The sequence below is a fragment of the Electrophorus electricus genome, chromosome 11, assembly GCF_041902795.1.
Source record: "Electrophorus electricus isolate QZ-2024a chromosome 11, ASM4190279v1, whole genome shotgun sequence".
Classification (NCBI taxonomy): Eukaryota; Metazoa; Chordata; class Actinopteri; order Gymnotiformes; family Gymnotidae; genus Electrophorus; species Electrophorus electricus.
In genome coordinates this window covers 13,375,676-13,396,729 of record NC_137507.1, presented here as the reverse complement: position 1 = coordinate 13,396,729, position 21,054 = coordinate 13,375,676, and the positions used below count along the sequence as shown (strand labels likewise).

Below are 21,054 nucleotides of genomic sequence, written 5' to 3'. Positions count from 1 at the left end.
TAAATTTGAGGGATGACTGTCTCCAATCACATTGCCAAATTCATATACTTGAAGCTGAAAGGACTCTGCTTACATCCTACCTCACAAAAGTGGGAATTTCACAGTATTTTACACCATGAGACAGCAAAGCTAGTTCATCACAGTGAAAGAAAACTGTTGGATTAGAGCCTGGTGTGGGGACATTAAACTATTATTGAAATGCAATTGGTTTTGCATACACTTTCTCCAATTACGCCTGTGTAAAGGATGCCTATTAGCAACATATTTATATGCTCTCTTATGATATAGAACAAGCTTCACAAAATTTGTTTCTTTACACACTTAGCCAAGTTACTTTCAATTCTCATGTTTGTATGTACACATTTCCACTACAAAGTAAACCCAGCCATATTTGCTGTTTTCCCTTCTGCTCTTTAAGCTCAGTGTTATTTGAAACACTTTTATAATAAAATATTTAACACTAATAGTGCATCATGTTATTTGTGATCTGAACAATTGGCTTTCCACTTTGATCTGTACTCTAATAAGATATAAAAAAACAGGTTTATATTTGAAGGGGTATATTTCTGTGGTGACAGGTTTGCATATAGATTTTGTAGAACTGGGAGTGTGAAATATATAGTACAGTGAAGCAGAGCAGGAAGGAAAAGTGACCTGTGCTTAGAAACTAATAAAGAGCTAACAATGTTTTGTGCTTACATATAATAAAAAGCTGGATATTATTACATTAATGAAAGCACACATTCACCAGTATGTAAAACTTTCTTTAATTCCAAAATAATAGCCATAATTAAACATATATTCTAACGTTCAACATTAATTACTTAATTTCTTTTAACATATCCTGTCCCAGTTTACACTAAGCTTCAACTGTGTAGCCATATAAAAGCTTTTTACAGAATTGCATACAAAAAACAATTTTTTTCTATTGGTAATATGGTCTGTAGCGGCCCTGGTCTGGGTGATGAGGCCCAGGCATCTGTCCTGGAGGACCCTGCATTCTTGGGGGAGGGGGTCCTCTGGGGGCAGACCATAAACCTGGACTGAGCCCTCCGGGCTGGTTAAAAGGGGGGCTCAGAGTGCCCTTGTCCTCTGAGTACTGAGGGTTGTAGTGGTGGGGTGGAGGGGCATTAACTGGAGGACCCCCATGTTGAGGAGGGGGACCTGGTGGAGGGTGGTTCATGTAAGGTGGGAGCTGAGGCATAAGGTGCCCAGGTGGAGGGTTGATGGGAGGTGGAACTGAGGATAAAGGTGGAGGGGGGGCTTGGTTGAAGACCATGTGCGTGCTGGAGGCCTGCGCTGGGTGCTGCATCGGATGAGTGATGGGGGGTGGAGGCCCATAGCGCTGCTGAGGTAGTGCCATCATGTGGTGAGACTGGGAAATGACCGGGTGCCCTGGGTAGTCTCCTGGGTGGTGGTGTGGTGGCGGAGCATTTGCAGGAGGCGGAAGCTGCTCGCGAGGGGCGGTGCTTGCCGAATCGTCCTGAATAGGGACAGTGATGAGGTTGCTGTGCTTTCGCGTGGTCACAATGCGGAAGGTGTCTTGACCGAGAGAACGAGCCGGTCCCATGTCAGCAGCGGGCAGCTGACCTTGCGGTGGACGAAGGTCGTCATGAGAGGCAAGGGGTGGCTGAGTGAAGTGGTCGTGACCTGCATGTGCTAGAGGGGGAGGGATTAACACATGGGGTTTGGGCAGGTGAGCAGGGGGCACGCGATAGCGGTCAGACACCTCAGAAGAGGCTTGAAGTACAGGCTCAGTACGCCCAGCTGCAGGTTTGCTTGCCCTCATGTGCCGGTGATTGATGTGTGCCTGCAGGTCTCTCTGGGACAGGTAAGTGCGTTTGCAGCCCTGCACGACACTGCACATAAAGAGAGAGCCACGCTGGCACTGCTCAATCCTCTGAACTGGGTCTGTGCAGCTGTACAGTGTCAAGCTGAGGAGACAAAGAGGACCCAGTGAGAGAAAGGATAAAGTGGTACTATTTAGCTAGTCGGTAGTAAGTATGTGTAGTATGGGTTTATCTCTATCCTTTAAAACTAAATAAATAAACAAATCATTTCAAAACTACACTTACCCTGGGCACATTTTATCAACTTTTCTTTCATGAAGTACTGCACATTCATAGCAGAAGACATGTTTACAAGGAATCTAAAACAAAGTGTATGTTTAAGGGGTCATAGCAATGTATGTCAGAATGAATATCTTTGGAAAATTATTTAGCCACATGAAAAGGTTACCATTCGGCCATAAGTCTTAATGGGCAGACCGCACTTATCACAAAAATGGATGGGCGTCTCATCTCTCTCGCCAATCAGGTTCAGCTGGAAAAAGAAACCAGAGCTCCACAAGTCATGGAATTGTTTATCTTGGTTTACTCAGTTGTTAAAGAGGGTACAAAATGGAATTATTGGAAAGTGAAATGGATAGAGGAGTCTAAACCTTATGATCCCAGTAAAATGGCTGAGGGTATCGTCGCTGGCTAGCAAATGCATCTCCTGCCTTTGCTCCACAGTCAAACCTCTCCTCCTGCTTGTAAGCAATACTCTCTGTCAACAGAACCATCACAAAACCTTTATTATGTTCACGCATTGTCCACGTCCTAAATAAGAAAAAGCATTTCAGCATATTTAGCATATTTAGCATGTGCTTTGGAAGGTAACTGGCAGGAAGGTTCCTCAGGCTTACTTCTAGCCTGTTTGGGAAGAAGTTTGATGGGAATCCTCCTTCTGACCTCAAGACCTCCTAATGTCCCCTCTGTTCCCTGCATGTCACTGTCTGTATATTCAAAGAAATTACGTGGGGGTTAAAATGCATTTTTAAAAGGACATTTATGCAACACTGACAAAAAAATAAGTTACGTTATTAGATAGACTAAATATAGAACAGAGACAGCAGTATTAGAGACAGCATATACAGAGAACAAGTTTTCCAACAGGTAAACTACTCGGTCTCCAGACAAAAACCTCATGCCCACACCAGCAGACACCCACCCTTAAATGGCAAAATTAAAATGGCCTAGCCTGATCTCAACAACCTAACCAGAATATTACCATATTAACAATACTATGCTATAATGAGTAGTACCATCACTCCTTACAATATTCCTTTATAACTTATTGTAATTTAACGGGAGAGACAAAGAGGATAAAACATGAATTTGGCAGTGGTACGAAATACCCGTGACGCTAACTTTTTTCTGTTAAACTTGAAAGTGACCTAAAAAAAGAAAGAGAATGGAAATATGGAGGTAAGCTCTTCACGATTGATTGATCACTTCGAAAGCAAATTTATCACAATGGCAATGCATTCAATATTTGGGCCGTTCACGTGAGAAGGCGTGGCTTGAGTTGGCGCAAAGCCACGCCCCTCGGTTATCGCAGGGGGAAGTTGGCCCGCTGCGAGCGCGCCTGTAATGTTAGAAACTACGTTAGCTATCCACCCACAAAATGCAGCACGGTAAGTACCTAAAGGAAACACGATTTTAGACTAAACGTAGCATAAAGAAGGTATTAGACGATGCCAAATATTGGCGACCATCAAAAATATGATTAGATTTTGTAAGACATTACAAGACAAAGTTTTAGCCAAATCACCACCGCTGCGAGCTACCTTTGGCTAGCCAGTTTGCATGCTAAACTCGAGGCCAAAACGCCTAATTGAACAGGGTAAATAAGGTAACAGTTACCATGCTGTGTTACCTAGAACAGGCTGCTTTTCCGAATAACCCCGGCGCCACACTTAAGTTCCGAGTTAGACAAATTAGAATGTTTAAAGCGTCATATTGGCCGCAGAAAAATATGCAAACTGTCAGTTTCCCTTCTTACCAATCGCGTCCATAATTGTATGAAGCCAGAAGCTTTGTACGCTTCCGGTTTGTGCCTTTCAGTATTAAAGTCCTTGTGCAGGTTCCTTTTAACGAAAACGCAATAAATGCAAAAACAGGAATATTAAAACATATGGTTGTATTTTCAGTTTATTAGTAAAAATACGAGGAGATTTCTCATTAATTACCATATATGTCTGTTTACTCTGGTCTGTCCATTACAGCAGGTGGCAGTACCCCACCTGCTCAATAGTACCAGCCACCAATAAACTGAAGACAAAAGATGGACACAAGCGAGGGAACTGTAATTGGAGTATTTACTTGTGAGCAATGTGATTTGTCAAGCCCATACACGTTTTATGGCCAAAAACCCCCCAACACTAGAGCTATTGTGTAAGTACACCTATTTTAGATATAAGAAAACAATCCAAGATATCTGTCTCAATCTCTTAAACTATCACAAAAACTAAAATTTCATTAGTGTAGGCCTCTTTTTAACATGGCTTCTTCTGTCCCATGAATTGACACTTTTTGCCCCATCATGGGCCAGTGACGGATTGCAATTACTAATAGGGTAAACAACTATTAATGGGGTAAACAACTATTAGTCCATGCAGCTGAACCTTTCTGTTTTAAAGGAGGTGACTTTTCCCTTATCCTTCTGTTAGGGCAGGGCCTGTTTTGTTGTTCTAGACCCACATCATACAGAAGGAACCTGCTGAGGTCACTATCTACATAAATGTGTCCCTATTTAACAATTGTACACAAACCTTGTGTTCTGTCCCTCAGGCTTTTGGAGGAATGCTATGGTATGCGTGATCCCTTCAACCCAGAAAGAGAGAAGTTCCTTGTGTTGGGTTCCAAGTGTTGTTTGTGTAAAAAGACTGTGTGTGTTGGAACGGTATGCACTGAACTTCTCTCGTTGAAATGGTTTCCTGTTTTATGTATAGGTATATAGATTCAAAATAAATAAATAAAAGAGAACAGGAGATTTCAGTGGAGGAGTATTGATATCACATTTACATGCATGTAACATTTTTTGAAAAAATAGAAACATTTTATTATAGTACATTTCTAATTATTATAATTATTAAAATGATAGTATTGTTGCATAAAATATAGCTTATTTACAATTTTTATTTATTTTTCCCCCCAGTTTTTTCAAGGCTGCCAATAATCATGTTACTTATTTTTTCTGTGTCTTAAGAGAGGCAGCTGTAGACAGCCATACCTTCCCAATGTCGCTTATGTCTGCCTTAATTCAGGAGTGCAGCATCTTCTACACCAAACGGTTCTGCTTGCCGTGTGTGAGGGAACACCTGGAGCAGTTTCCAGAGCAGATTCAAATGGAGCTTGCCAAGAAAAAAACTGCTAAGAAAATGTAATGTCCAGGAAACGCGCTCATCTGCTGTGGACAGAACCTTTTTTCTGACTTTATTACTTTTTCACTTTTTTTTTTTTTTTTTTGAAGGGCACTTTTTAAATGGACTCCATCTTGCTTTTGACTGTGTATGTTAGTGGTCTCCTGAATGCAAGACAACAGGATAAGTAACATGAGATGGAGACAAAGTTACATGATAGAATGCTTGTAAAGACAAATGTCTGCGACGGCATGTTTGTGTTAGCTTGGCAGTATAGCTTTGACAATGTTGTTGGCTTGATGGTTCAGGCGCAGCTTTTGGGAATGTTTGTTGAGTTGCTGCTATTCCTGAGAGAAAGCCACTGACAAAAAATTGCTCCTCAGTGGGAGGAAATTTGCTTTAATGGATAAATTATGATTGCCAAGAATGTATCTGAGGCTTGGTTTTTCAGTGAGGTAAGGTTGGGGAAAAATCCATTGTTGTCCTGCAGTTCACACTCTGATATGGTGATGCCTCGATTGGTAGAATATTTGAAAGCGTTTGGTGAACTCTGTTGGTAATATCAGAAAGATAAAAGTACAAATCCTGGTTTTAAAACTGAAATCAGATTGAGAAAAGCTACACCTGACATCCTGTAAACTGTGACATCTTACCATTACTTAGCGGCTGATGTCAAAGAGTTTTTAAAATGCAAAATATAAACGTTGATAAACTAGTTTGATTAGTGTGTCATTCTGTTTAATGCCAGACTGGGGAGTGTCCCATTCTTTAAAGGCCCTCCCTAACCCAAATCTTGTTCTCCTATTTCATGACACATAGATATCAAACGCCACCTAAAATGCAAAAAATATTAAAGCTGTACAACTGCATGTAAAATAATTAATGTTTATTGTTCTGTTTGATTTCAGACTGGGGAGTGCCCCATTCTTTGGAGTCGGTCCAAACCTCAGTTCTGTTCTGCTTCATGATACAGGTCACTCACTTTAAACGGCATTGCACTGATAGAAGCAAGAAATCAGAAAAGACTCAGCTATGGGTTGAGCAAAGTATAGCGGAAACGTTTCTAGGACGAGATTAAAGACCTAGAACAAACAGGTTTATTACTCATAAATTAAAACCGCCTGTTTTGACATCAAATGTAGTATTTATCCATGTAATTCAAATATTTTGTGGGAGGAAGAAAAAACATAGTTCCTTTAGGTGAAGACAGCAACTGGTTTGACCTTCCAGAAAACTTTTCTACAACTTAGTTAAAAAGGATTAAATACTTTTGAGGACTCATTGCTGTTCTACAGACACAAAAACCAAATAATCTAAAAACTGTAATATTTACTGAATAACCAAATCCAAATTCACAAACTTCTGAACTTCCTGTACTTCTAAAAACAGCAACTAGACTAAATCCCATCCAGTGTGAAACCATAAAAAAACAGCCAACACTGATAAGTTGATTCCGGTTTAGTTTTGACCGCTAGATGTCAATAAAAGCATTTGTCTTGCACAGTGAGGAAGAGACATGCTATCTGTGTACAGAAAGAAAATGAAAAAAAGTAATCATAAGATGATGAAAAGCTTGACAAAGATGCGTTAATATACTTCAGCCCATGAACATTTGAATGTGTTTTCATGGCTAGCGTCACCTTTTGATGGCTATAAAAATGACCAACTGCTAATGTTTCATAGCTAACAACTACTCTTAGGGCTATAGAGCCCATCCCTTCCCTCCTAATCCCCTCTCACCCACCTCAAAACTAAACAAATAAAAGACCTCATCAGCAAAAGCCACATATTTTGCTTGCTTTACAAGGAGTGTGGTGGCAATCAGTGCATTACTTTTCATACTGTAACTCTTGATTTTAAAATGGTTTTCCCCCGCTGGCTGTGTTATTAACGAACTCGAACAGTGACGCTGTGAAGCCTGCCTAGCTTGTCATAACATCTCAGAGTGCGCTGTTATACTACTGAGTACTTGATAATTTGTCAGGGCCCCCCTTTGTGGCACATTTACAGTGATTCGTTTGCACTGGTGTGCTTGTAGGGTCTCAGAACAGTGCATACCGAAAGCCCGCGTTATGTAGTGTGCTGTCTTTATACTTTATACTGAAACACCTCTGCAAGTGTGAACTGCATTGTGTCTATACACTCCAAATGACAGACAGACCTTAAAACATTTGTGTGGTGCTTGGTGAATATTTGGAGAGTATTTTAATGAGAATTAAAGGGTACAATGTCTAACATTTCATTATTCATGTTAAACCTTATGGTGGAACATTACACGTTTTCCTAGAAATAACTTTAAATAAAAAACAAACTTTGTTGGTTCAACGCTGACTTTTCCAATTCGTGCATTCTGGTCCTATGCAGGGAAAAAAAAGATCGCCGAAGAAGGACAACTGGCATGATTCACGGATCTGAACGACTTCGTGATTGTGCCAAAGCCTACGAAAGATAAGCTCCTGGCCAACTATCACCTCAGCGCTGGCAAAAAAAAGTAAACGTTACCACCAGAAAGCGCAGCGTTGCGCAGAGGTCGCTGCGAGAGAATCTCAATATTAAGCCACCTCGCAACGCTATAAGTCAAACTTCATGATCGTGAAGAAATTGAGCGGCAAAGTGTGCTGGGGGAGGGCAATACGCCATGGTGAATGTTCAGGGAGTCGCAGAGAGTCCTGGTTCCCTTTAAGAAATAGGCGGTCCGTGTTGCTCAGCCAATGAAACTATTCCTCTGTTTAAATAGCCTTCGCTGTCAGTCTCTCTCCCAGTTGCTTTGCTTGCAATCGCCATATTGGGCGCTCGAATGACTTGTCTTTTTTTTCTTTAGGAATTACTACGAGAAGGAGTAGATAGGAGTGACTTCCAGAGCTGCACACTTGACGTGCACTGCTTTACTGGCTGCTTTTTCCCAACTGATGCTTGTTTTTGGTATGTCTTCGCCTATGGTCATTTGTGATTTGATCGGCTTTTCCTGGAGTACGTGTTTGTAGTCGCGTTTGCCTCATCAGAAACTACTGTCTTGGACAACTTTTCATGTGGAAAATGTCAAATGTGCGTCTCTCTAATGGAAGTCCACCGTTGGAAAGGGTGGATGCGAGGCTTGCGGATCACACCAAGCCACCGGTGTGCAGAAACCTTTTTGGATCTGTGGATCCAGAAGAATTTAGAAGGGATTATTTAGAGCAGTTGCAGGAGATGGAAAAGGCAGACACGGAGAAGTGGAATTTTGACTTTTCGAAGAACGAACCGCTTTCACCGGGCAAATACGAATGGGAAGAGGTAGACGGCAAAGACCTGCCAGATTTTTACACAAGACCACCACATAACGTAAAACGGGCCCCCACCGCAGGGACTGTGGATCATAACGGCAATCGCAGTTGTTTGCTGAGAACTCCCTCCCAAGAGAGCGGAGGAGGGCACTCTGAAAACACGGCGGCAGAGAGTCGGTCAGACTACCGAGAAACACGCGCCGCCGCGAGAAAAAGACCTTCGTCAGAGGACCGGGGTAAATGGAGGCTGGGTGTGTGGCGTGTGATTTTCATGACCGACAGGCATATTGGACAACACTACCCCAAATTCGCTAGTTCATTCGGCATTGATAACTCTTCGACATCTGATTGACGTATTTTGATGCTCTTGCAGCCATTTGTAGGCCCAGCGCAGTCATTTCAGCAATACCCTCGAGCGAAAATTCAGTTTGTGCTCTTTAGTCTGATTCGCGATTCGTCCGGTTTCGGTTTATATTGCTACAGTTGCACTAGAGTAGTTTGATAGGATTCCTTATAAAGTTTCATGTAGATATTTGATACAGTTAGATTATAGTAGGCACAATGAGACTAGGAATTACGAGTGCATGAAGTTAACAATGTTGCGTGCTATACTGTAATTAATACTGGCGCACAGACAACCATCTAACTGAATATTCCCTTCCAAATCAGATTCTCCATGTCAAAGTAAAAGATCAAACAACGACACAGAGGAAGCAAACCACTGTCCAGACATGTCACGTTCGGTAGAGCAGACCCCCAGAAAATCAGACCCCAAGACGTAAAAAGGAATTGTAAGCAAAGGTGAGTGCCTTACTTTTGAGGGCAATTTACAAATAGCGTAAAGCATTGAAAGATTAGCTCTGCTGCAACTTTAACATGGAAACGCATACCTCGAAACACGTTAAGATGAGAGAAATCTGAGTGTCGGGTTTGTCAAAATTGTCATATTAAGGTTTATTGTAAGAACGCTAATGTTCAAAAAGCACTTTCGCCCCGTAAACAAATGCACAACACTGTAGTAACACGTCATCGACATTCTAGGTGGGTGTATGCATGGGTGGTGTTGCGGGTGGGTGTGCAAGATTATATTTAGTTACGTATACAAGTGTAATAACTGTTATTTATTAACTTTATCATTGATAGTCATTTGAAATACTCGATTTCATTTGCTGCATGATCCTATGAGTATTGAGACGGTTTTTCTGTTTCATAAACTTTTGAACCTATTTTAATGGTTCTAACTTGCATATTGAACATTCTCTGAAGGCTTAAAAGGCAATTATTACATTAATTCATTGTATTGTTTGGACACATCCACCATGTTAGTATTTATTATTTATGGCTATGGCTATTCTTCTGTTGTTCTGCAGAGATGAAGAATGTGTGTTTCGCCATCAGACTTCAAGAGCTTTATGAAGTAAACAGGGACAGCAATGAAAGAAAAAAAAAAAAACTTATGGCCTTTCCTAAGGATGTGCAAGGCAATAGAAGCACTGAATTTTTACACTAATGTTCTGGCACTCAGTAGAATACATTTGCCTCAAAAGCAGACAATGTAGCAGTGTGCAATTGGTGTTTTTTTTTTTCCCTTTTTTTAAACTCAGTCCTTACTACCTATGTACATATTCTCATTTTATATGTAGCACATAATATAACATTATGATGAAAAAAATCATATGATGGTGTGAATGACTTGAAGAATTGCTGTGCAGTTTTAAAAACAACTCCCAATAATACTCCCTTATTAAACACACTTCTAGATAACTCAGACCTAGTATCGCCATATTGCCAGTCTTAAATTCATTATGGATTAATTCTGTACTCTATAGTAGGATAATGTTCCTACAGTTTATAATATAGAAAAGGGTGAGAGAACTGGAGACACATTAACTAAAGATAGCCTGCATAAAGATTATAGTTATGTATTAGCAATACTATCACAGAAGTGTGCATTGGTACTTGATTCTGTGATGTAAATTTAAAAATCTGCCAAAGTTACAAATGCATTCAGGCAGGGATATTACTTTTTAAGGGTGTGGTTTTATGGTTTTTACAGTGTTTCACAGTATTATTATATCCCTGGGTTATTCCACTACTTTTTTTCAAGATTACATTTTGGAAATTTTTTATGAATGACAGCCTACTGAGTAAATAATTTGAAAAGGGAAACTGAAATGAACAGTTAATCATACTCTTAGTCACCTTTGTGTATTTTTCTTGCATCGCTGTGTAGCAGAGTTTTTAGATATATATTTGTAAACACTGGGCCATGTATTTTTGAACTGCAGTAATCCAATTAAATTCAGTCTTTTGTCACCACATACCTGGCATTCATGTTGAACATGATGTGCTATGTCCTGAAAATATGTAAAAAACATAAAAACAAGACGTTACACTGCATGTGTGTAAAACTTTGAAGTGTACCTGTGTATATTGCTTTGTAAAAACACTGAGGAAATTATACTAACTTATTTATGTTAAGCTTTTTGTTGTGTATGAGTATCCAAAGTGGCATTGTGCTTTTTTTTTTATAAACCTTTTATAAGTTTATTTTTCAGATTTTGAATAGAATTTGCAAGGTTGCAAACTGAGCCTATTAAAATTTTGATGTGGATTTTGTATTGCTTGTTTAAAGAGATGATTAAAAAAATCATTATATGAACATTCTAGTTCATGTCGTGTGTGTGTGTGTGGGGGTATATTATTTATATAAATATATAAATAAATTATCGTACACCGGGTTAAGGCCAATTAATGATCAGTAGACGAACCTTACAAATCGTCCTCTTCATGCACACATTCAAAAATGTGATGCGAACATCGTGGAGTGTTTTGTCTGTTTAATCTTACATTAAAAGTTAGACATTTTTAAATATGACGCAGGTAACAACGTCACATTCTACCGCCTTAAACATTAAGACTAAACATGCTCGATTTCGAGGCAGTGCTACCAAAGGGCAGGGGTTTGCATGATTTGCCCCGTAATGAATTGCTTTAACTTATAATTAATAAACATACATAGGTATATGTTGTCATGCATAGCGTGTCTACCGTCTAAAATCAGATACACAATTTGAGACCTTTTCAACTATTTTTATCTCAGTGTATGATTTAGCTCAGGTGCATTTCCCTAAAACTAAGAACACAACATATCTCCTTAAAGTAGTTGGGTATCGTCAAAGGGCGCCCGTAATTTCTTACAGGATATAGTCTGTGACCACTTGGAAAGTCACGTAACACGGTATAGCCGAATGTTGAAAAAAACATTCATCTACGGTGTCTTGGATTTAACAAATCGTATTTGATAATTAGACATAGGCATCGTTTGTTTATCCCATCGAGACCTCAACAAACTAGATTTTCATTCTCAATCAACTTTCAGACTGCGAAAACCTTCCATACCCTACTTCAATTGAGAAAAACAAGGACACGTCCCATGAAGGAAAAAAAAAAAAACGATAAGATACTGGCATTCGGTTTGTCCAATCAGGCAAACATGAAGAAAAACACACCACTTATTTTAGCCACTAAGATCGGCTTTCACTGCATATCAGGACCGAGTAAACTTATATCGGTACAGGGTGTTCTTTTCGTAAAGCACAGCCCCGAGTTGGTACCATTGGTCAGATTTAGATTTTTTTGCTGATGCTTGCAAAAACAACGATGGTTGACAGAGAAAAAGCGCTATATCGGATACGTTAAAACCCGGCCTCTCGGTTTAAAAAAACAGCCCCCTGAACCTAGGGCATCTCTGGTATGATGAAACAAAAGCTAGCATTGCATGAATCGCAATTCGCAGTAACGTGAAAATCAACCGAAAATATAAGTTACAATGCAGCAGCTTGATTCAAGCAGTATACTCCAGTAATCGAATCTGTTTAGTTCTATGCAAACTCGCTTCAGTTTCCTACAGTGTAACACAACCAAGCGATATACATTGGGGACTAGGATGGAGAGGCCAAGTACAGTTGCCACACATCTATTCATCGAACGACATCTTTATCTGTTGGAGAGTTTACACGAACCTCGCAGCCGCCACGTATAGCTGGCTAAAAATGTTTCAGTTATAGGTACGAGCAGCCCGCACTGGTAACTGAACAACTCGATCTGTACGCCGCACCTCTACGAGCTGAAGTTCTAAGAGAACACAGACGTAGTGGATGCAGCTGTTCCTTTTCAACTCAATGAAAAATCGGCACCACAGTTACTTAGATGCCAACATGAAAAATAACCTGTGCGAAAATTAATGTTGGAAAGAGTGTTCAAGTAAAACGTTCTGTCACTTTAAAGCGAGAACGTGGATTTTTAAACATTAGGTTAGTTATTTTAAAATGCGTTGAAACTATACACCTACTTTAGGCTATGAACACTCATCACTTTATTAGAAACTGCAATGTACCTATACACTTAATGACCACTTTATTAAGCTTACCACATAGGTGCAATTTATAGGTGTACAATTACAGCCTGTAACCCATTTGTCCCTATGCTCAGTTTGTCAGCTAACGTCTACCCCATTCATCACTAGTCAATTTCAGCTCAGCTCCTATTACTTTCTTCGGCGTCCGTTCCATCTGTTATCAGTAAACAAAATGTGAGTTCCTAAATATGGTTAGACTGTAAATTGCAAATATGTAGAATTGATCCAAAAACTCACAATCAGAAGTTGCTTCAATTTTGAGTACTATAACAACAATAACAAGGAACAACATTGATGACCATGTACTGTACAGCCTTATTAACCAGTCTGAAAACCTAGCAATTCATCTCACAGTCCCTAAACGATTCGGTAGTGGGTTACATGTGACATACACTACTTTCGGGAGGAATTCTAAAAACATTAAATAGATAAAATATCCACAATTATTTTAAAGTATGGAAAACATTTTAAAAAGTGTTTTATTTAAACTAAATTGAATGCATCTTTGTGTTTCTTGTTACAAACCATTTAACACTTCATAACATTTAAAAAAAAAAAAAAAAGTAAAATGTAATTAGAAATTCAATTAAAAAAAGACAGCTCATATGACGACCATTATCTGTTTTATATACTGAAAAATTGTTGCCAGTATGTTCACTCTAAACGTTGTGAAGTAATGAGGTGATATAGGATTAGTTATTGCCTTGTCAGACGGGAACTTTAAATTATGCAGGGCTTTGATCAGTTCTTTTACCATTCTCTGTTTAATCCAAGCAATTGGAGATACCACTTAAAATGTAATGGTACCAACCATATTTTTTTCAGGAGTTTGAAGTTCAGAAAGTTCTTGGCTAACATTTCTTATTTTGACCAGAGTTATAAACTGAGCATGATGACTAATAGACATGCAAACAGCTTTAAAAAAGGAGGTAACATTTTGTCTGCTGAAACTGACTTAAGTGAAAACCAACCGAATTTCATCTCTGCTTTGAAGGGTGGATCAATACTCTGCATTAGGCTTACTTGGTGGAAACCCAGCCTCTCATGCTGAGGGTAGCAGGTAGTAATGTCCAGGAACATTCAGATGGTAACCATTATGTCTACGCTTTACACACATCAATGAGCACTGGCTAATGATCATAACAGATGTCTGAACTAGGATCAAATGCACAAAAATGCCTTTAATACATACTTCAAAACACAACGGATGCCGAGAGAATACACACCAGGGGCCAGTTTCCCAAAAGCATCCCACTGTTAAGACTATTAAAAAAAAACTGTTCAAAGCTATATTCACTCTAGCTTCTTATGATAATCTTCATTCTCTGGCACTTTTGGGAAAACATTCCCAAGGACAGTTGTGTACAGAGAGAAGTGACACCATGACCAGCTCATCTGGACCTCTACTGGTTGGACAAGGCAACAGCTCAGTTTCCCACCTCTGTGTTAGGGCCAAGTGAGGCACCTTCCTACGCTTCTGAAAGGGGATGACCTCATCACACAACATAACAAACCAACCGGAACACATCCTGCCAGATATGACTTCACAAATGGGATGGGGAAATGTGTGCTGCTTCATACAGATTTGCCATCTTATTCTCAGTTACTTCATTAGAGTACTCAGGCAGTTCCAGGGAATCATGTACCAGTACAGGAAAGCTGCTCCTTTATTTGGGGCAAAAGCATAATAGCATATCTCTTCACACAATACTGAAAAGCAGCCTGACCAATTTTCCCTGAACTCCATCAAAATAACACCACATTTCCCAGAGTAAATTAGGAGGTGACTAAATTAACAACATGGCAGATAACGGGAAAAGAGCGATTGTAAAGTCGCAAAATGTTTACAGCTGACCCTATTAATAGACATTTTTGAACAGAACCAAACATGACCTCATATTTGGCTTCCCCACTGGGAAAAGAACATTTGCAACTGTCTGTCTTATTTTGGAAATCCAACCTCTCATCTGTTTTGTGTTGTTATTAATCTGAATGATTTTTTTATGTGGTTGAGTAAAACTTTCATTTTCCATACCTCATTGCCCAATGGTCATGTGCTTGGGCTGTACTCAGGTCGACAAGAAACCTGCACCAGCCATGGAGTGCAAACAGCGCTGGCTGGTAGCTGTGCTTTCTTGGTCCAAAACCTATCCAAACGAAGGATGTAAACAACCCTTTTTTGCCAATGGGATCTTTTATGTGTTTTGGCTTCTAGGGCCCAGTGTCTCACTGTGATCTCCACAAGCTTGCGTGTTTTTGGTTTTCTCCATGTTTTCCACTCACAGTGTGACCTATATTACCCCTCCCCTTTCTCCCCGTCTGTTCCGATCACACAGATTAAATTCTTTCATCTCACCCCATGTCTTGATGACAAAAGTATGTGTCCGTATGTGTGTGAGTGTGGAGGGTCATGGTTTGAATAACAACAATCAACTCCTGAGGTGACCCATGCTCCTGTTAATCACAAACAGCCATCTCTATATTTTTTTCATACAGAACAGAGAAGGCGGTTGTGTACCATGCTATACTGAAGTACTCGGCTGGGCTCAATACCTTTAAAATTTGTGAGTTCAAAACAAATTTTAGATAAGTCATTTGGAGTCCACAAAAACATTTTAATCTGGATATTTCAAATGATAAATGGAATTCATTAATTTACAGGTTACCATTACACAAAGACCAGCATGGGATAGTTTTATCCACACAGGTACAAATGACCAATATAAACTTTAATCTGTTTGGCACAAATCTTTTCAGACATGTGGCGTATGCATAAGCATGAAGCATACAGTGTTCTATGCTCTTGCTACACAGAAGCACAGATGCTCTGAGCACAGGATGAGCATGTGACTAGATTCTGAGTTTTCAGTTCAGACAGTTTTCAGGGGTCAAGCAGGCTCTAAGTCCTCCCTGAGGAATTACTATTGCCTTTTAAGAAGTGAGTGACCAAAGACCAGCATATCTGATCTGAACAAATCACCACAGGGAAAATGTTTTCTTCTCCCTTTCACTGAGGGCTGTGAAGGGAGATGCCCTAGAAAGGAAAAGTTGGGTTTTGCTGAGCTTCTGAGGTAAAAGACACACCACAATTAAGTGGCACATCCTTTATATCATAGAAGGTACAGCATTCAGTGGATATGGTAGAGAAACCATCCATTTTGCTCTACTCTAATAGGTGACATCTGCTTTGCCTTACAAATGAAGTAAGAAGCCTCATTTTATTAACTATCAGGAATATTTTAATCAACCCTGTGAAGTGTGACAGGTAGGAGATAGACAAAGATAACTGGCTAAAGATTTTTAACCAAAATTGTTATTCTCAGGAGACAGGGGTTCCTATGATAGACAACCTATGATAGTTTTTGTGATGTGGACAATCCTACTGAATCTAGTTGGCACTACATTGTTCAAATAAGATATTTGAGTTGGGAGCTGGTAGAAAAAGTTCTGTATGTGGGCTGTTAGCACCCCCTCCCATACATATACACAGACACACAGACACACAGACACACAGACACACAGACACACACAGAGGAAGCATTTACTCTGCAAATACATCTCTCTCTGTCACAAAGTGGCACCACACCCTTGCCTATGTCACAGACAGAGAGACACAGACCTTGCAGAACAGAGCAAACAGTTACATCTAACAGAAACCAGCAATGTCTCTCTGCGGCTGTGAAGCCACAGCTCAGATGTTACCACTCAGGGCACCATCAACTGCTCACTTTTGAAAGAAAACAAGCCAGTGTGTCAGACTCAAACAGAGGAAAGAAATCACTTGGTTGTTAAAATCTGATCCATAAACAGTCGAGCTAAAATTCCCATCGGCATTTGAAACATAGCTGCCAAAGTCATACAGCAAGCCTTTAAAGTAAAAGAAAATTAATTTTCCTCCCTGTATCATAACATGTGTCTTGGAATTGTGTAATTAGAGAGATGAATTGGTCTAACTAAACACATCATGACCACAGATAAATACACTGAAAGACAGGAAAACAAGATATAAGGGGACACCCATGCATGAACACACACACACACACACACACACACACACACACACACTGTAAACATGTCACCATAAATACAGCTAAAGCTCTAAAGGAAAGCTCTAAAAAGCACACTTTCTTATATTCACTTTAAAGTGTAGCACATAATACTTGCACCAATAGCTCCTGTACAGAAAGAACAACAAGTGTAAATGGAACTAATCACCATGACAAGCTCAAAATGTAGGCATGTTTTTTTGGCCCTGTGACAGCATGCTACAGTGAGAATATTCCATAGGCACAATGAAAAAATAAAGCACAGCCAACTAACCTGCCTGACTACATTTTCATCTTCTTAGTGTATATGTGTTGGCAGAGTGCAAGAATAGTGTAGGAAACCTTCAAACAAAATTAATATTTTCAATGAACTCCTGTCATGAGTATTCATGTACAAGCTAAGAAAAATCAATAATCAAGCAAACATAACAATTACCTGTGAAAAAAACCATCAAAAAGAATATTGGCTACCTATTCTGATTTTGAAAGATCAGGATTTGGATTTGGTAGAGATTCTGTGATCATGATCTTTTTACCTGTCCAAAAAAGGGAGGTATTTTACCCTCTCACATATGTGCTAGTCTGAATTAATGACTAATTATGGTATTGAAATCAATCTATGAATGTCCACATTTGTCCTTGAATGATTAAAAGGCAACATACGAGATCTATCTTAGCTTTTGACATGGAAATATTAATACTGGCACCAAGTTTTGCTATTGGTGCATGAAGGCTTCCAGGATGGTCTATGGCCAGTGAAGTATATGCAATTCTAACTCAGCTTGGAAAGGAACTCAGTAAACTGGGGTCATTATGTGCAAATGACAGGGGGGGAGGTCCTGAACAAAGACAGCAGTCGCCAAGCATCTAACTTCATCCTCATAGCTAAATGAATATTATTTCTCATATGCAAGAGTGATATGTGAGGATCAAGAGAATATGGCTTACATGTTAACAATGACACACAATATATTTTTATCAATATCTTCTGAAAAGGAGATGGAAATATCTTGAGCCACCAAAATGCTGCCCTCTTTTGGAAGCAGCAAAGAGAGTGCAGTGAAAGTGCGTGAAGAGCCGTTTATCAGACAGCATAAGAGAAACCTGAAAACCTCACACGCAGGTCAGAATGACGAAGGCATTCCTTTCCGTGACCTTATCTTATCGGTGGGCTGGGTTGATAACGAGCTCTAATTATGGTTGAGCCCAGGGTAGTAATATCATTCATGTCGTACAGCGCAGGATTTGGTGGTGGGGGTGGGGGGTAGAGGTGTTACAGCAGCCCAGCTGGGGAAAAAGATGAATGTCCCTGAATACAGAGCAGATATATGAAACCACACTCCCTTCTCATAGAGTAGAAGAACGTGGGGTTGGCTACCAGAGGAACAAAAATACTACCAACTTGTGGAGTGTCTTGGCAATGGCAAATAGAGAAGTGCACTCGTTATAAGAAAAAGCGAGAAAGAGAGAGTGATATGGCAGGCAAATTAACAACAGCCCCAAATCAAACTCCAGCACGATGGAGAACTCTTGAGCCCATCTCATGGAAACCAGAAACTAAGTTTCACCGAGATACTAGCCCGCTGAAGCAACATTATCAGCACCACTGCTTTCTCTCTTTTTACTCCAGTTACATTTTTCTTTCTCATCATCTATTAAATCTATTATTCGAGCCCATTTTTTGAGACAGACATTCTTGCACACTTTCCATGGCTGTTTGCATCTCGCTATAAACACTGCATGAGATCTGACATTACAGGCACCTGTTTCACTATCAGTCAACTGATGAAGGAATTTGATGTAATTTCAAACAGAAAATTCAAGGTAATTCAAGACTGGGATATTTTATTTCCCATCACATGATCCTATTCCTATTCCATTACTGACATGAGGATAAAAACCAACAAAGCACATAACCTGTCCTCTTTGTGCAAACATCAGAGTCAGAGCGTCACCTGTGTGATCTTTAGAATCGACAGGGCGACAGGCCAAAGCAATGTTGGTCAGCACTTGGCTCTCTGTTAACAGACATGTTTGCTCTGGTTTGGACAGAGGAATAAAGGCAGTGATGGATGGTCAGTCTCTTTCGTTCTCTTTTTTCTCCTGTCACAGAGAAAGCAAAGCTCAAATGACCTTTGAAGAATACTAAAACTCAGGGACTTCACAGCTCCTTCTGGATTTCATTTTCGGATGGTTCCTCCACTGCCAGCTGACCCAGAAGCTCTCTGATGCATTGACCTAAAAACAGGATATAGTTCCTTTATGGTTGATTACAACTCTTCAAAAATTTGTGTTCTTATCTAAGACCTTTATTGCAGAGTGAATTTCCTTGCTTTGCCCTGACATACTTGAGAAAAGATAAAGTAATAGGCCTATAAAAACAGTAATAGCCCAGAAAAAACCAGTACAGGTATTGACTGCATTTAGTCAATGATTTCTTAAGAATTTATTGGGTGTAGTCTACCTGTTCAGTCTAATTTATGGTTTACTGAGTGCCATGATGTCTAGACATTACTGTTCAAAAACAGAAAGCATACATGCACACTCATGCATGCATACACCTACACACACAAACACAAACACGCACGCACGAATGCACACACACACGCGCGCACACAGATGCGCACACACACACACACACACACACACACACACACGCACACCGGATGAAAAATAATATGAAAAAAAAAATTATTCACATTTAACAGTTTCACTTGAGCTCTGGAACAGATGCCCGTTCTCTGGGGACTGTAGTGTAAGTCTCTGTCCAGGCTTAAAAGTATTATTTATAGACATGGGGAAAAACACACCACAACCAGAAGTAACTAAATCCTCACTTCCAGCTTCTGAAAATAAAGTCAGAAGCTGAACAGCAGCTCTAAATACACCAGCTGAAGAGATGTCTCGTGGTGTCCACTACAACAACAACTTGAGGAAGAAGGTGGAGTGATAAAAACTAAAGCAGAAAACCAAACGATACCAGTGCAGGTCGTTTTCCCCATGCCAGTGAGAGTGCTCCGTACCAGGGAACAACAACAGGAAGTCTGCCCCAGAGCTCCCTCCATGGCCCAGTAGTGGACAAAACACTTCCACTCTGATCTCTGTAGGAAAAAGGGTGAGAGAAGTATGTACAGTTCTTTTGCTGCAGGGCTGTACAAGTTGCCATCAACTTCTGACTTTCAGCTTGGCCTTTCGAGGGCTAAATGAAAGACAGGCAGGAGACTCTGTACTTAGGATTTGTGCTAAAGCCCATGGCAAGATTATTCCAGTGAGCAGTCAGATGAAAGAGGCGGCATCCATGTTTATGGAGGGTCTTTTTCAGTCGGGTCGAGGGCAGCTCATAAACCCTGACTAATTTAATTAAGCAGAGTTACAGTGGCCTGAATGGAGCCTCACAGAGAAGGTTGCAGTATGAGTGCGTGTTGTGTGTGTGAGTGTGGGGAGGGGGGGTGGACTTGTAGGTGTGTGTGTCTTCCACGTTTCTCCTCATTTATTATTAAAAATGTATTTTCTTTTCTGGACCTGTTTTTTCATTTTCCCATCACTTTTCTCGCTCTGAAGGACTATCATCAAAAGAATGAAGATGGCTCTGTCTCCAAGTTAAATGAAAACAATTATTTTAAGAATGGAACCTCAGGCAAGAAATGTCTCTCTATATGATATGTTTATCTGTTTGTTGTCTATAATGAGTCGTGAAATAATATGGTTTGAAAGGTGGAAATAGGTCTTTTTATGAGACAGAATTCTATACAAAATGTTTGTAAAGAATTCAAGTGAGTGTGAGCTCCTCCTCTTAGCAAGCAGTTTCTCTCTGTGAGACATTTTATTTCAACAGTCCAGCTGCAGAAGATTTTGCAGTAGAAAACCACAGCACAAGGTCCAGTTTCTGAGATCTTACTTTAATTTATATAGACTGAACTTTAACTTCACAAAAAAAAAAAAATAATAATAAAAATAAATAAATAAATAAATAATAATAATAATAATTTGCTAGCATAAATCTGTCAAGGATACCATGCTGTAGGTGCATTGTTATTAAAGGCTCTTATTAAGTGCGCATCAGATATTTTTCCTTATGTTTTTACAAAACACTTCAGAAGCATAAACAAATGCAAACTTTCAGTTTAGTTTATGTGCTTC

At 39.8% G+C, this 21,054-nt stretch overlaps 3 protein-coding genes and 1 long non-coding RNA gene across 9 annotated transcripts; 2 read left to right on the top strand and 2 right to left on the bottom strand.

Annotated features, from left to right (window-relative positions):
- Positions 1-751: 751 nt before the first annotated feature.
- Positions 752-3,994, bottom strand: cbll1 (Cbl proto-oncogene-like 1, E3 ubiquitin protein ligase). 3 transcript variants are annotated; one of them, XM_035528148.2, is made up of 6 exons: positions 3,826-3,994; positions 2,687-2,776; positions 2,441-2,547; positions 2,239-2,322; positions 2,076-2,149; positions 752-1,934 (listed from the first exon to the last, which is right to left on the bottom strand). In XM_035528148.2, the coding sequence occupies exons 1-6, from the start codon at positions 3,836-3,838 to the stop codon at positions 926-928; spliced, it is 1,377 nt and encodes a 458-aa protein (XP_035384041.1). In that variant the 5' UTR covers positions 3,839-3,994; the 3' UTR covers positions 752-925. The 3 variants fall into 3 exon arrangements, with proteins under 3 accessions (XP_035384041.1, XP_035384042.1, XP_035384043.1); XM_035528149.2 differs by having other exon boundaries at positions 3,700-3,833; XM_035528150.2 differs by lacking the exon at positions 3,826-3,994 and adding an exon at positions 3,687-3,819.
- cdpf1 (cysteine rich DPF motif domain containing 1) lies at positions 3,368-7,760 on the top strand. Of its 4 annotated transcripts, XM_027002180.3 has the most exons (6): positions 3,368-3,457; positions 4,049-4,217; positions 4,614-4,725; positions 5,090-5,205; positions 6,094-6,158; positions 7,550-7,760. In XM_027002180.3, exons 2-6 carry the CDS (start codon positions 4,108-4,110, stop codon positions 7,585-7,587), a joined length of 441 nt encoding a protein of 146 aa, XP_026857981.2. In that variant the 5' UTR covers positions 3,368-3,457; positions 4,049-4,107; the 3' UTR covers positions 7,588-7,760. The 4 variants fall into 4 exon arrangements, with proteins under 4 accessions (XP_026857981.2, XP_026857983.1, XP_026857982.1 ...); XM_027002182.3 differs by lacking the exon at positions 7,550-7,760 and having other exon boundaries at positions 5,032-5,205; positions 6,094-7,510; XM_027002183.3 differs by lacking the exon at positions 4,049-4,217 and having other exon boundaries at positions 3,385-3,457.
- A 204-nt stretch (positions 7,761-7,964) lies between these two features.
- Positions 7,965-10,058, top strand: cdkn1ba (cyclin dependent kinase inhibitor 1Ba). Its single transcript, XM_027002179.3, has 3 exons — positions 7,965-8,684; positions 9,118-9,249; positions 9,819-10,058. The coding sequence occupies exons 1-2, from the start codon at positions 8,213-8,215 to the stop codon at positions 9,228-9,230; spliced, it is 585 nt and encodes a 194-aa protein (XP_026857980.2). The 5' UTR covers positions 7,965-8,212; the 3' UTR covers positions 9,231-9,249; positions 9,819-10,058.
- An 8,684-nt stretch (positions 10,059-18,742) lies between these two features.
- Positions 18,743-20,208, bottom strand: LOC113572565 (uncharacterized). Its single transcript, XR_003410126.3, has 2 exons — positions 19,895-20,208; positions 18,743-19,152 (listed from the first exon to the last, which is right to left on the bottom strand). It is a non-coding gene; the product is annotated as an uncharacterized LOC113572565 (long non-coding RNA).
- Between the last annotated feature and the right edge of the window lie 846 nt (positions 20,209-21,054).

Bases quoted from the DNA above. Each gene is read 5' to 3' on its own strand.
- cdpf1 (XM_027002180.3), top strand. From the start codon at position 4,108: ATGGACACAAGCGAGGGAACTGTAATTGGAGTATTTACTTGTGAGCAA. The intron at 4,726-5,089 runs GTATGCACTGAA...GCCTTAATTCAG, and splicing joins AGACTGTGTGTGTTGGAACG to GAGTGCAGCATCTTCTACAC. The intron at 6,159-7,549 runs GTCACTCACTTT...GGTCCTATGCAG, and splicing joins TGTTCTGCTTCATGATACAG to GGAAAAAAAAGATCGCCGAA.
- cbll1 (XM_035528148.2), bottom strand. The intron at 2,323-2,440 runs GTTTAGACTCCT...TTCTTTTTCCAG, and splicing joins CATTTTACTGGGATCATAAG to CTGAACCTGATTGGCGAGAG. The intron at 1,935-2,075 runs GTAAGTGTAGTT...TTGTCTCCTCAG, and splicing joins GTTGATAAAATGTGCCCAGG to CTTGACACTGTACAGCTGCA.
- cdkn1ba (XM_027002179.3), top strand. From the start codon at position 8,213: ATGTGGAAAATGTCAAATGTGCGTCTCTCTAATGGAAGTCCACCGTTG. The intron at 8,685-9,117 runs GTAAATGGAGGC...CTTCCAAATCAG, and splicing joins ACCTTCGTCAGAGGACCGGG to ATTCTCCATGTCAAAGTAAA.